General features: G+C 36.4%; 1 protein-coding gene across 2 annotated transcripts in view; it reads left to right on the forward strand.

Annotated features, from left to right (window-relative positions):
* TAF4B (TATA-box binding protein associated factor 4b) overlaps positions 1–14,825 on the forward strand; it is a 151,039-nt gene that overhangs the window by 106,729 nt on the left and 29,485 nt on the right. For both annotated transcript variants that reach the window (XM_059410038.1, XM_059410037.1), the window contains exon 14: positions 198–308. In XM_059410038.1, coding sequence (XP_059266021.1) covers positions 198–308 — 111 coding nt within the window. The remainder of the gene's footprint in view (positions 1–197; positions 309–14,825) is intronic.

The following is a 14,825-nucleotide window of genomic DNA, read 5'->3' on the forward strand; positions in this document are numbered from 1 at the left end:
TTGAGGACTAAAGATTATGTTGGAGTAAAGGCATTAGGAAATGATGTGCTCTTGGTTATTAGGGGAATCTGATATTTATTTTGTACTATAACTTATTTGGTGAAGAACACAGAAGTAGGCTTAGTGATCAGTTTCTTTCCTCCTCTTAGCATGATTGTGTGTAAACATTGTTTTTTTTCTTTTATTTCATCTTCTAGTTACAACAGTTGGAGCTTGCACAGATACAGCATAGAGATGCTAACCTCACAGCTCTTGCTGCTATTGGACCAAGAAAGAAGAGACCACTAGAATCTGGGTCTGGAAGTGAGGTATTGAAGTAATGTTTGTTATTTTATTTTTCATGTCAAGAAAGCAAGCCAAAAGGAAGCAAACACGTGTAGATAATTTACCCTATCTAGCACACTAGTGCTGCCAAATGCTTGTTAAAACTCTGCCTGTTTTACAAAATCTTAATTTTTCCTGGTTTTTTGGATATATATCACCTTGAACTTTACTCCTGCTGATCACTTATTTTATACTTCCTCCTGTCTCCCATCTTTAGTCCACTGTCTCAATTTTTAATTTCTGTACATTCTTTTCAGTGACTTACGTAATTCTGTTTCTGCTGTATATCTAAATCTAGCTCATCTCTTAAGATCAGATCTGCCCTCTTTATTTCCTGCATGAACGAACCACTATTCATTTCCTCATTGACTTCTTCTTGTCTTAATGCATAATGTGTTTGCATGGCAAATTAGTATCTGTTCCACATAGGATGCATATTTTTTCTTTGTAAGATTTTAAACATTTTGAGCAAGACTATAATCCTATTCATTTGTATTCCCCCACAGAACCAGGCACTTATATCTCATTAAAAATTGTTAATTGTTTGACTCGCACCAAGGAAGGATCTTACTTACGTCTTTAGAACAAATATTTGATGTAATGGTGCATTTATCGATCAGTCATCAAGATGAGATAGAGGTACAGTAAGGGCCCCAAGATAGGATCAGCAGTAAGAGTGTCACGGCTCATCTGTTTTGCTTGAGACAAGCTCCTTCCTCCCTAGCACTGACCCTGAACACAGACAGTTCTTAAATGAATGACAATCATCTAGGTAGAAAAAGGATTTAAAACATCAGTTATTTTTCATTATAAATGTAGTAAACATAATGTGTTCACATGCCCCCCACCAAAAATCACAGTATAAAAAAATGTTTGCAAAATAAATGTTTCCGTCTCACAGATTTCTGGTTCCCCATCTCCTGCCCAACCAGACATATACATTATTAAGATTTTGAAATAGCCATCCAAAAATTTGTCATGAATATGGACATGTATCTCATGGGTGTTCATAAATCAACGTTTGATTTTGTTTACTTAAATATGTTCAAACTAGAGTTCTTGTTCTGCCCTTGATGTTTTTCTTTTTTCCTGGATCTTTTTCCACAATCTCCCTCATTGACCTCCATAATTTTTAAAGATATAGGACATTACTATGTTTAGATAAACACAATTTATCAACCTATCCTTTAATGGAAATTTAGGCTTTTTTGCAGAACGTTCTTATACTGACATTGTTATGTTTGTCCAATGTAACTATAGGCTAAATTCTAAAAATGGAATTCCTGGTTTAAAGGCTGTGCATGGTAGGAATAACTTTTTATTAAAATCGAAATGCACAATGATAGAGTAGTATAATGAATCTCCATATACCTACCACCCTGTTATACCTATTATCAATTTATTCCCAGTCTTTATTTATATCTGCACCACCTCCCTCAGGTAAGTTTTTTGTCTTTCAGGTTACTTTATTTTATCTTATTTTCTTTTATTTTTAGAGATTTTTTAAATTTATTCGAGAGAGAGAGCAAGCAAGAGAGAGCACAAGCAGGGTGAAAGGCAGAGGGAGAAGCACACTTCCTGCTGAGCAGGGAGCCCGATGTGGGACGTGATCCCATGACTCCCCAGTCGTCAGAGATTTTTAAGTGTCTTTTTCTTTTCTTCTATGTTTGAATCTGAGAAAGGTCCCAGGTTAAGGGTCAGGGGAAAATGTACTTTTGGTGTTCAAACAGATAAACCCAGTTTATATGATTTATTTATTGGCATTAAAATGTAAAATTATTAACTTGTAAGTCTCAGATACATCCTTAGATATAGATATATTGAATAATCTGTTTGCTTGGTGCTTTTTTAGTTTTGAGAATTTTCCCCTGTATTTCTTGGACTTCAAGTTTAGGTAGTTGTCAAATTTTACTGTAATATATAACAGCCAGTACTTGAAGTAATACTAACTTAAATTGAAAATATCCATTTTAATGAGTTAATGATGTTTTAGTATTTATGTAGATCCTTATTTTGAAATTAGCTAAAGACTACTTTCATTTTTGTTGATTTCTATTTGTAGTGTTTTTAACTTTAAAAGCAATTTTCTTTTAAAAATGTGAAACAAGAGAAGACCATATTGTATGTTCTTCTGATATTTATTGCTGATGTGTTTGCCCTTCCAGTAACTTAAATAGCATCAATTGGGATTGTTTGTTTGTTTGTTTGTTTGTTTTAAAGATTTTATTTATGTGAGAGAGAGCATAGGGGAGAGCATGGTGAGAGAGCATGGGCAAGAGAGAGCACGAGCAAGGGAGAGAGGGAGAGGCAAAAGACTCCTTGCAGAGTTGGAGCCAGACATAGGGCCCAATCCCAGGACCCTCGGAATATGACCCAAGCTGAAGGCAGATGCTTAACTGACTGAGCCACCAGGCTCCCTAATCGGGGTTATTTAAAACCCTTTATTCATTTGTTTTACTCCCTCACAAATAACACAAAAATGACTTATGAAACATTTATATTTTTAATATTCTATACCTTGGAAGCTGAGGCTTTCCTTTTTGTCTTTCTTTATAGATGGGAACCTGAAATCTTACCTGTTAGTTTTAAATTAATAAATAAAATAAAAGTAAATAAATCTTATTCTAATAAGAATAAGCATATAATTCCAGAGGGGAGTGAGTCTGGTTCTTTAAAGAGCAACTTCTTAATTCAAATGCAATTGTTTTGTCCACTAAAAATTCAGAAAACTAAGCTTACTACCTTTGTACTTATAGATTACCATTTTTTGATAATAAATCAACAATAATAATAAACTTGGAGAAATTAGTTTTAGACTTTTGTCCTTTAGTATTTTTTCTTATGTAAAATAAAGGGAAAATGCCTCTTACCCTTAAAAGGTCTTTCTATTTGTGCAACTTATATATTAAACTGGCCTCTAATAGATTTATATTTGATACTCTCAGAAGTCTTGAAAAAGTTGAATAGCATCAGCTGCTGTCTCCTTGTATTACCATAGCAAAAAGCAACAAGTACCAAATACATTTTGGATCAAATATTTGTACCATAAACCTATTTACATTAAGAAGAAAAGAAAATTGTTAAATTTTACTACTTGGGAGTATTTGAATTTGTCCTTAATTTACAGCTCTGATTTGATTTACATATATATTAACTTTTAAATTAATAACAGGCTGTACAGATACTTATACAGTAAATTAGGACCTACTTTAAGATATAGAGTGTTTGCATATTTTTTTAAATTAAATTTTTTTTTAAGATTTTATTTATTTATTTGTCAGAGAGAGAGGAGCAAGAGTGAGCACAGGCAGACAGAGGCAGAGGGAGAAGCAGGCTCCCCGCCAAGCAAGGAGCCCGATGCGGGACTCCATCCCAGGACGCTGGGATCATGACCTGAGCTGAAGGCAGCTGCTTAACCAACTGAGCCACCCAGGCATCCCCATATTTTTATTATTTATGTATATTGTTTAGGTGATCTGTTTGTGGTCCTTGGGAATATTAAAACATAGAATAACTTTATTTCCTGTGTTAATTTTAGGTACTTGGGCTAGAAAGGATCTTTTTTCCTACTAGCAATATTTTCAGATAAAGTTCATGTAGCTTATTAATCATCCAACATTCATAATGATATTTCTTAATTTTTGTTTAATATAAAGATAGATGTTATTTTGACTTCATAATATATCTAAAAAATCGCATCTTTATACATAAAAGCTACTTTGGAGCTAGGAAAGTAACACCCAGTGCTCATTACATCAACGTGCCCTCCTCAGTGTCCATCACCCAGTTACCCCATGCTGATATTTCTTTTGAAATTAAGTGGTTACAGTACCAGATCAGCTACCTGGTGCTTACAGTATTGATGTGTCTGGTATATGTTGCTTAAAATAGAGTTCATTTGCTAACCAGAATGAAAAAAATTATCAAGTGAATTACATATGCTCTTTCTGTCTAGAAGCAGGATAGAGTCCTACCCTATAAGATTTTAACTCTTGAAGTAAGAAGAGAAAGGACTTTTATGAAAATTTGGTTAGCAATAAATTAGAAAATTTGATTGAAATAAAAATTAAGGTTATTGATGTGAAAGGGCACAGCTTTAATCTTTATGCTCTTGGGGGCACAGATAGTGCTGTTCTTTACCTCCTTCCTTTTTTGCCAGGCTACAGGGGAACCATAACTTTCTGAAGCATTGTTATCTATTATAGCTGACTTAGTAGAGATTAATTGATTGATTGGTTTTAAAGATTTTATTTCTTCATTTGCTAGAGAGAGAGAGTGTGTGAGAGAGAGTGCAGGCAGGGGAGCAGCAGGCGGGTGGGGTGAGGGGGGGGGGAAGAAGCGGACTCCCTGCTTAGCAGGGAGCCTGATGGCAGGGCTTGATACCAGGACCTGGGATCATGACCTGAGCCGAAGGGAGATGCTTACCTGACTGAGCCACCCTGGTGTCCCAGAGATTTAAACATACTTATTGTCATCTAACATTTTCTATAAATAACATGTAGATTCACTGGAATTTAGAGTATGTTATTACTTAGGATAAAGAAGCAGCTCCTTATATTCTGAGATCTTTAGTTCACATTTCTATAAATAGATCCGACACTTTTTCATAAATAACTTAAACATAAATCTAAATTGTAGTCAAATCTTTTTTTTTTTAATAGTCAAATCTTTTAAAATTTCCAGGGATTTAAAGTTTGACTCTTTGTCAGCTATGTTCAGGAACTTCCTATGAAATATGTTGAATTGCACATTATGGTTCATCTTTCCTTCTTCACAAATTCACCTTAAATGTTAATAAAGGAGCAAACATCATAAATACACAAGACTATAGATGAGAGTAGAAAACAGCAGTAAGAGTGTTTAGTAGTTGAAATTGACTACAGACTAGAGGCATTCTTTCTGAAAAAAAGTAACTAACCAAAAGAAGAGGCCTTAAATATTCATAGTTAAGTGCCTTTTAAATACGAACATGTTGGCAAGGATAACCAGATATGTAAGGGAAACCTCTTATATAAAAGATTAAAAGGAGAATGTGGAAAAAAAGGCACGGAGCAGTAGGAAACTGGAAAAAAAATTAAAAAGCAGCAGAATGTATTACAACCATGGAACAAGAATAGAAAGCTGTTTTTAACAATGACTGGAAAAAAATGAGACCTTTGGAAATTGAAAGTATGAGAGCAGAAATAAACAATGATAGAAGGGTTAGAATTTTAAAAAGACAAAGATGGTATGGTGGATTTGTGTTCTGTCTGATTTGCTAAGCTGAGCTACATTTCCCAGAATTCCTTTTCTTGCATGGCTCCCAGTTACTGTGAGCAATGGGGTGTTTTTATTTTGCAAGGTGGAAAGGAAACTGCAGCCATATTCTTAATTCTCAGAAGGTCGGTGTAGGGACACTGGGAGCTACTGCAGCTCACAAACGTTCTTGGCATGGGAGAACCTCAGGGCTCCCCATCTTCCCCCATATCCTCTCTGTTGGCTTCTCTAAACTCTGGGCCAGGCCCAGCACCAAAGTCAACAGCTGGACATAAACCGATCAGGTTCATAATTACTTAGGGCCAGTTCTCCATTATAAATGCCATATCCTATATCATTCCTAGTGTTCTCTGTTCAAATGCTGACTGATACAGACATCTGTATCATATTTAGTTGTAGAGGAATAGTAATATAATGATGGGTTCCTAAATTTGCTCTAGGTTTTCCAAAATGGGTTTTCTGTTCTAATTAGATTTAAAAGCATTATTGGCCCGGTTTCAAGTGACAAAGGAGACACCAGTGATCCATGCAAGCTGTAGCGAAACAGTTACTTTATCAGCTGTTTTACACTAGTAATCGAGTGCCCATAGAAGGTAAGGCTTTGGGAGACCAAGTATTTACTGCCACAGAAAGTTTTAACATGAAAATAAGAATTATGGGCCCTTCAAAGTACACTGGGGAACTTAAGGGAAGGAAAAGGCTTTGGATTCTGAGCTCAAAATCCACATAAGGGAGTGAAAGCCTCTGTGATTCCTCTAAAAGAAACCCTTATCTCTTGTAGCCAAAGGCAGCGATTTCTGAAAACTAAACCCAAAGTCTAATCCTGCAGGTGGCTGAGTTACGATACAAATTGAGTTTCTAGTTTTGTGTCTCTTGTGTTAAGGTTACATTGGGAAAGAATGGAAAACTGAAAAATGGGGTGGGAAATATGGACAGATTCCAGTGAAGCTGAGTACTTGGATTCCTTAATCTGCCTATCCACCTTTATCAGTCCTATCCCTGTTTGAGGAAGGTTGGTCTCCTGGGGAATCTGTAATGCCTTCTCTTAAGGTTGTTGCTTTTTAAGAGACTGCTGATCTTCTTCAGGACCTAACTCTCACCACTTCTAATTGCTTTTATACCTCTGTAACCCCACTTAAATTCCAACAGCTCCCAGAGTATGAGGTACCTACCTACTAGATGTTACCCATTAGAAGTGTGAGTGATTTTGCCTGCAGTTACCTGGAGAGTGGGAATGGAATAGAGGGAAAGGAATATAAAATTGTATCAGGCTGAATTTATTGATAAGGCCTCACTAAGCAAAGATTCCAGACAAAGTATTAAGTCAGAGGGCTGTGAGTGGTTCTAACAGTTTGCTTGACTGACTGAAGACTACACTAAAAGGTGACCTAAACTAAGTAAAATTGAGATAGATCCTAGAGCTTTATTTATATACTGTAGAGGAAATTATCCAAAGGTTTAAGGAGATGAGAATGCTAGAATGGATTTTTCTTTTCTTTTTAAGATTTTATTTATTTACTTACTTGAGAGAGAGAAAGGGTGAGAGTACAAGCAACAGGGAGGAGCAGAGGAAGAGGGAGAAGCAGACTCCCGTCTGACAGAGAGCCCAAAGTGGGGCTCAGTCCCAGGACCGTGGGATCATGACCTGTGTTGAAGGCAGACACTTAACCTACTGAGCCACCCAGGTGCCCCATGGGTTTTGTTTTCCAGAATAAGAGTTGCAAGGTCAAATGAGATATTTATTATTAAAATTCCTTTTAAATGTTTACTGCTATGCTGTCTGCCAAAATTGAACTAGTTTATATTTCTACCAACAGTATATGAAAGTGTGTATTTATTAGTATCTCAGTCAGTACTGGATATTGTTATTTTAAAACCTTTTTTTAAAAAGATGGAACTAGAGCGTATCATGCTTAGCGAAATAAGTCAAGCAGAGAAAGACAACTATCATATGATCTCCCTGATATGAGGAAGTGGTGATGCAACATGGAGGCTTAAGTGGATAGAAGAAGAATAAATGAAACAAGATGGGATTGGGAGGGAGACAAACCATAAGTGACTCTTAATCTCACAAAACAAACTGAGGATTGCCGGGGGGGAGGGGGTTTGGGAGAAGGGGGTGGGATTATGGACATTGGGGAGGGTATGTGATTTGGTGAGTGCTGTGAAGTGTGTAAACCTGGTGATTCACAGACCTGTACCCCTGGGGATAAAAATATATGTTTATAAAAAATAAAAAATTTAAAAAAAAAAAGATTTTATTTATTTGAGAGAGAAGGGGCAGGGGAGGAATAGAGGGAAAACAGACTCCCCACTGAGCAAGGAGCCCAACGTGGGGTTTGATCCCAGCACTGGGGATCATGACCTGATTCGAAGGAAAATGCTTAACCAACTGAGCTACCCAGGCACCCCTGATATTTTCAAAGCTTAATGCCATGTGTTACCTCTTTGCTTTTGGTTAATCAAAGCCCTTTCTATTCTCTCTTTGGAAGAAATGGCGTTTGTATTCACTTACTCATTTATTCATTCACCCAACTGTGCTAGGTACAGTGGTGAGAAGAATAGAACTAGGTCTCATCCTACTTGAAATTTATAGTCTGAAAAAGTTAGTTTTTTTTTATGGCAGCTGTGCTGTATATATGCTTGTCTGGCCTATTCTGCCTTCTAACTGAACATGGCAGGACACCAGTGATGAACCTTGTTAACATGGTGGGCCTTTTGGCAGTTGGCCATGGATACTTGTGGTTAAATTGGAAATTAGTATAATGTATATAAAATAACAAATTATCTGGGAAGAGTTGTTGGTAAATCTTTAAGATTCCCATTTCTTCTCCTCAAGTGTTTTTATTGTTACATTCCTCTGTTCCATTAAGTATTTTGCTCACCATTCCTCCCTGGGGGCAAAAATAGTGTTTTCATGATGTTTTATATATAATATTTGAGGCTTTATAAGCGTTTTTTTTTTCCTTCAAAGCACTTTATTTATAGTTAGCATAATAATGGGTTTATGCTAAGAAAGATTATTTTTTTAACTTATCAAGCCTTAAGATGATTCCTGTAAGTTGTCAGGCTTCTAAGAAGTTTTTGAAAGCATGTCCTTATGCATGCCGCTTCTGTAATTTAGCTTAGTGGTTGTTCTCCTCAGATTTCTTAAATTGTAGTATTCTCACATGACCAGTTATACTGTTATGCTTATTCTCCAATGTATTAGTAGCTCTTTGTCTTAGCCTTGTATCAGCTGTTTGGCTCCAGTTTTAGTGAAGAGCAAGAATCGCCTCTGTGATGTAGGGCTGCCTGTAGTAAATACCAGGCCTTAGAGGGTTTTCCAAAGTGATAGATGAGTGCTAATTAACAACAAACTAATGTTTGTGGGAAAAGTGGTTGGTGATTCCTTTGCTAAGCTTGTCTTTCCGTAGTTTAAATCTTTTTTTTTTTTTAAATTTATTTATTTGAGAGAGAGACAGTGAGAAAGAGCATGAGCGAGGAGAAGGTCAGAGGGAGAAGCAGACTCCCCATGGAGCTGGGCGCCTTGATGCGGGACTCGATCCCGGGACTCCGGGATCATGACCTGAGCCGAAGGCAGTCATCCAACCAACTGAGCCACCCAGGCGTCCCCCATAGTATAAATGACAGTTAATTTCTCTGTGAAATTTTCCCAAAGAAGATGTTCAGATTGTCAATAAATGTCACAGTGAAAACCCAGGTTTACCTGGAAAGCAATATATCTGCCTTAGACACTGCAGCAGTTCTTTCTGATAACATTTAGAGTACATTGTTGAATTCCTGTTTGTGCATTTTCCGTAAGAATTCCACAGAGTATTGAAAACAGTAAGTATAAGTTGCTTTCAAAATGTTTATTCGAATTTGTTTGTTTGACTTATCAGACTGCCAGTCTTTCAGATATAATTCACATACCATAAAATTCAACATTTTAAAGTAAACAGTTCAGTAGTTTTTAGTATATTCCCATGGCTATGCAACTATCTCCATTATTTAATCCCAGACATTTTCATCACTTCAAAAAGTATCTCCATAGCCATCAGCAGGCACTCCCTCCCAGCCCCTTGCAACCATTGATCTGCTTTCTGTCTTTATGGATTTACCTATTCTGGTCATTCATATAAATGGAATTATATAATATGTGGCCTTTTGTGTCTAACTTCTTTGACTTCACATGATGTGTGCAAGGTCCATCCAAGTTGTAGCATGTTATCAGTACTTCATTCCTATATATGGCCGAGTAATATTCCATTATCCATAAATTGTGTGGATATGCCACATTTTGTTTATCCTCTCATCAGCTGATTGTTTATATACTTGGTTATTACAAATAATGCTGTTATGAACATTCATATTCAAGTTTTATTTCTAGGAATGGAATTGCTGGGTCATATGGTAACTCTCTGACTTTTTGAGGAACTGTCAAACCACCTTGCATAGCGGCTGTACCATTTTACATTCCTACTTGCAATGAATAAAGGTTCTAATTTCTCCACGTAATGGTCAACAGTTATTGTCTGGTTTTGGTTTGGGATTTTTTTAGTAGTCATTTCAGTGGGTATGAAGTGGTATCTCATTATGGTTTTATTTTGTAATTCTCTAATGACTAATAATGTTGGACATCTTTTCATGTCCCTGTTGGTCATTTGTATATTTACTTTGTAGGAATGAAGTCCAGTCAACCCTTTTCTTTTCTTGATTTTGCTGTAGGTGCCATATCCAAGAAAGCATTGCCTAAACCAGTGCCACAAGATTTGTATCTAAGAGTGTTACAGTTTTAGCTCTTATATTTATTTACATTTTTGATCCTTTCTGAGTTCATTTTTGTATGTGGTATGAGATTGATTAAAATTCATTCTTTTGCATGTAGATATCCAGTTGTCCCTGGCACAGGTTTTTTTAAAAGACTTTCCTTTCCCATTGACTAGTCTTAGTACCCTTGTTGAAAATAAATTAATCATAGATGTATGGGCTTATTTCTGGACTCTATTCTGTTGGTCTGTGTGTCTGTTCTGCCCTTATACAAATACCACAGTGTCTTGATTATTATAGTTCTGCAGTAAGTTTTGAAATCAGAAGTGATTTTTCCAACTTGATTCTTTGTTTTCAAGATGTTTTGGCTATGCTGGGTCCCTTACATTTACATGTGTATTTTAGGATCATTTTTTCAATGCTTGCAAAAAAGGTAGCTGGAATTTTGATACAGATAACATTAAATTTATAGATCATTTTGAGTAGTACTTCCATGGCAGAGGGGAGCAGCAGAGAGGGAAGGAGAGAGAGAATCTTAAGTAGTCTCCACATTCCAGTGCAGAGCCCATCACAGACCTTGCTCTCACAAAACAGATTATGTTCTGAACCGAAATCAAGAGTTAAGACACTTAAATGCCTGAACCCCAGAGAGAATTTTAATCACTATTTCATTCTCTTGTTATAGGACCATGTGGCATTTAATTCATCTTTCTCTTCTTAGTACTGGGCATGTAGGTGGCCTTATATCCATTTTCTAGGTTTAGTCTTGTTCTCAGTATCCATTCGTGAATTCACATATGTCAGTAAAATGATAGTATCCTAACAAACCTTTCTTGTCATTAAATGATTATGTTGTGTTTTGATTACAAGATGAAAAGCAAGTTTCAATATTGAAACTATAAAGCAAATTAGTTAATATTTGCCTGACTTAGCTTAGAATGTTTGATAATTTTCTGCCACAAAGAATACCTTGGGGTTATCCTTATTTTTTTTTTTTTTTCTAAGTCTGAGGTTGCATATTCATGGGCCATTTGTAGGGTTCTGACCAGGCTGAATCATCTTCTGGATTTATCAATCCATTTAGTAGTTTGGTTTCTAATGTTATTTCTTTGTCTTACAGTTTGTTACTATTGACAGTGTTGTCAGTGGTTGTGTTTGGTTTCCTAATTAGAGATTTCAACAGAATCAGTTGTTCTTTATTCTCCCAAGTTGGTTCTTATATATAAAACACATAAAAGCATGAACTTTTTTTTCTTTTGGAGATTAAGTAAAGGTAGTCATTACTTAAATTATCAGCTTTGGAATTAAAATGGTATGGTAGATTAAGTCTATTAAGTGGATGATTTTTCATGCTGCTTGCATATGCTTTTGGCCATTAGCTTGTAGACTAGTGATTCTCAACTGAGGACAGTACCTACTCCTGTGGAGTGCTTAGAAATGTGTGGAATATTGTTGTTCTGACAGTCACTCAAGAGTTAGGACTGTGCTACTAGCATTTAGTGGCAGGGTGCCAGTGATACTAAACATTATGCAATATGAGAGGCAGATCCACCCAGTTAGACTTACTCAGAATTCTAATAACATCCCATTGAGAAATGCTGAAACTTAAATTTTTTTTTTTCGGAGTGTTCTTTTTTTTTTTTAATTTATTTTGTATTTATTTTCAGCATAACAGTATTCATTATTTTTCACCACACCCAGTGCTCCATGCAATCCGTGCCCTCTCTAATACCCACCACCTGGTTCCCCCAACCTCCCACCCCCCGCTGCTTCAAACCCCTCAGATTGTTTTTCAGAGTCCATAGTCTCTCATGGTTCACCTCCCCTTCCAATTTCCCCCAACTCCCTTCTCCTCTCTAACTCCCCATGTCCTCCACGCTATTTGTTATGCTCCACAAATAAGTGAAACCATATGATAATTGACTCTCTCTGCTTGACTTATTTCACTCAGCATAATCTCTTCCAGTCCCATCCATGTTGCTACAAAAGTTGGGTATTCATCCTTTCTGATGGAGGCATAATACTCCATAGTGTATATGGACCACATCTTCCTTATCCATTCATCCGTTGAAGGGCATCTTGGTTCTTTCCACAGTTTGGCGACCATGGCCATTGCTGCTATAAACATTGGGGTACAGACGGCCCTTCTTTTCACTACATCTGTATCTTTGGGGTAAATACCCAGGAGTGCAATGGCAGGGTCATAGGGAAGTTCTATTTTTAATTTCTTGAGGAATCTCCACACTGTTCTCCAAAGAGGCTGCACCAACTTGCAATCCCACCAACAGTGGAAGAGGGTTCCCCTTTCTCCACTTCCCCTCCAACACATGTTGTTTCCTGTCTTGTTAATTTTGGCCATTCTAACTGGTGTAAGGTGATATCTCAATGTGGTTTTAATTTGAATCTCCCTGATGGCTAGTGATGATGAACATTTTTTCATGTGACATGTAAATTTTTCAAGCACTTCAATAATACTTAAAATTTCTTGAGGTGAATATATTCTAGAGTCTTACAGTATATTCTGGGTAATTTTTTTATTTACAAACAACTTCCCACATAATGTTAGAATAAACATTTCTTTGTCTACATTCTCTGTACCTGTCATAATATTTATGAGGATAGAATTCTAACATCACAGTACCTCTCAAACTTTTATACCAAAGCACACTAGACAGTGGGGAAGAGTAACCATAGTCCTTTTTTTTTTTTATAAATTTTTTATTTCTTTTCAGCGTAACAGTATTCATTGTTTTTGCACCACCCCCAGTGCTTCATGCAATCCGTGCCCTCTCTAATACCCATCACCTGGTTCCCCCAACCTCCCAACCCCTGCCCCTTCAAAACTCTCAGATTGTTTTTCAGAGTCCATAGTCTCTCATGGTTCACCTACCCTTCCAATTTCCCTCAACTCCCTTCTCCTTTCCATCTGCTTTGGGGGAAGTCTGAAGGAGGGATGACTTTTTAAATTAAAACTTCCAAGGAACTTTGTACTTGGTTTAAGATCAAGGTGTGTAACTTACTTCAGTAAGTTGTGCTGGTTTTAATTATAACCACCATCCTAAATCAAGATACAAAATATTTTTATGACTGCAGAAAGTTCTGTCATGTCTTTTCAGTCATTACCACTGCCATCCAACCTTTTATTCACAGTCACTGCTCCAATTTCTGTTACTATAGCTTAGTCTTGCCTGTTTTAGAATTTTGTGTAATTGGGAATCATATGGCAGTGTACTTTTTTAAAAAATTTATTTATTTGACAGACAGAGATCACAAGTAGGCAGAGAGGCAGAGAGAGAGAGAAGGGGAAGCAAGCTCCCCGCTGAGCAGAGAGCCCGATGCCGGGATCGATCCCAGGACCCTGGGATCATGACCTAAGCCGAAGGTAGAGGCTTTAATCCACTGAGCCACCCAGGCACCCCTACTTTTTTGTTTTTAAATTTTCACTCTGCATTACATGTTTTTGAAATTTATTCACATTGCACATGCCAGCTTTTTAGGGTTGAGTAGTATTCCGTCGTGTAAATGCTCCATAATTTGTTTATTCATTGGATACTTGGGCTCTTTGTAATTTTTTGGCAAGTACAAATACAGCGGCGATCAGCATCCCTGTAAAAGTCATTTTGTGGGCATATGGTTTTATTTCTCTTAGATAAATACTTAGGAATGCAACTGCTGAATCCTAAGATAGATGTAGGTTTAATTTTATAAGGAATTTTAAAGTTTTTCAAGTGGTTGTGCCATTTCACATTCCCTTTAGCAGTGTACTTTTATTTTCATGATGGTGTCTTTGGGAAGAACAGGAGGTTTTAACTTTGATGAAGTGTAATTTATAATTTTTTTCTTTTATAATCACTGCTTTGTATAGCCTAAAAAAACTTTGTGTACCCATGATTTTGAAGATTTTTTTCTTAGAATCTCTATATTTTACATTTTAAGTGTTTGATCTTCTAATTTTTATGTCTGATCCGAAGTTAGGGATTCAGGCCAATTAATTTTTATATACAGGTATCTTGTTACTCCATCCCATTTATTAAAAAGACCTACTCCATTTATTGTGGCTTCTATTTAAAATCAATTTACTGTGTATATAGAAGTACATATTCATACTTTATTCTGTTGATCTGTTTTTCTATACTTAATTTTGAAATCCATTAATCGAAATCCCCCAACTCTGTCCTTTTTCAAGAATGTTTTTGACAATTCTGGGTCCTTTGCATTTTCATATTAATTTCAGAATCATCTTGTCATTTTTACAAAAATGTGTATAAGTATGTTAGGATGGTATTGAATCTATAGATCAGTTTTCAAAGAACTGACATCTTAACTACCTTGAGGCAATATGAGCTTTGTATATCCTTACATTTATATATATCATCTTTAATTTCTCTGCAATGTTTTAGCTTTCTATTTAGAACTCTTCCATGTTGGGATGCCTGGGTGGCTCAGTTGGTTAAGCATCTTCCTTCAGTTCAGGTCGTGGTATCAAGTCCCAC

The sequence above is a fragment of the Mustela nigripes genome, chromosome 8 (assembly GCF_022355385.1).
Source record: "Mustela nigripes isolate SB6536 chromosome 8, MUSNIG.SB6536, whole genome shotgun sequence".
Taxonomy (NCBI): domain Eukaryota; kingdom Metazoa; phylum Chordata; class Mammalia; order Carnivora; family Mustelidae; genus Mustela; species Mustela nigripes.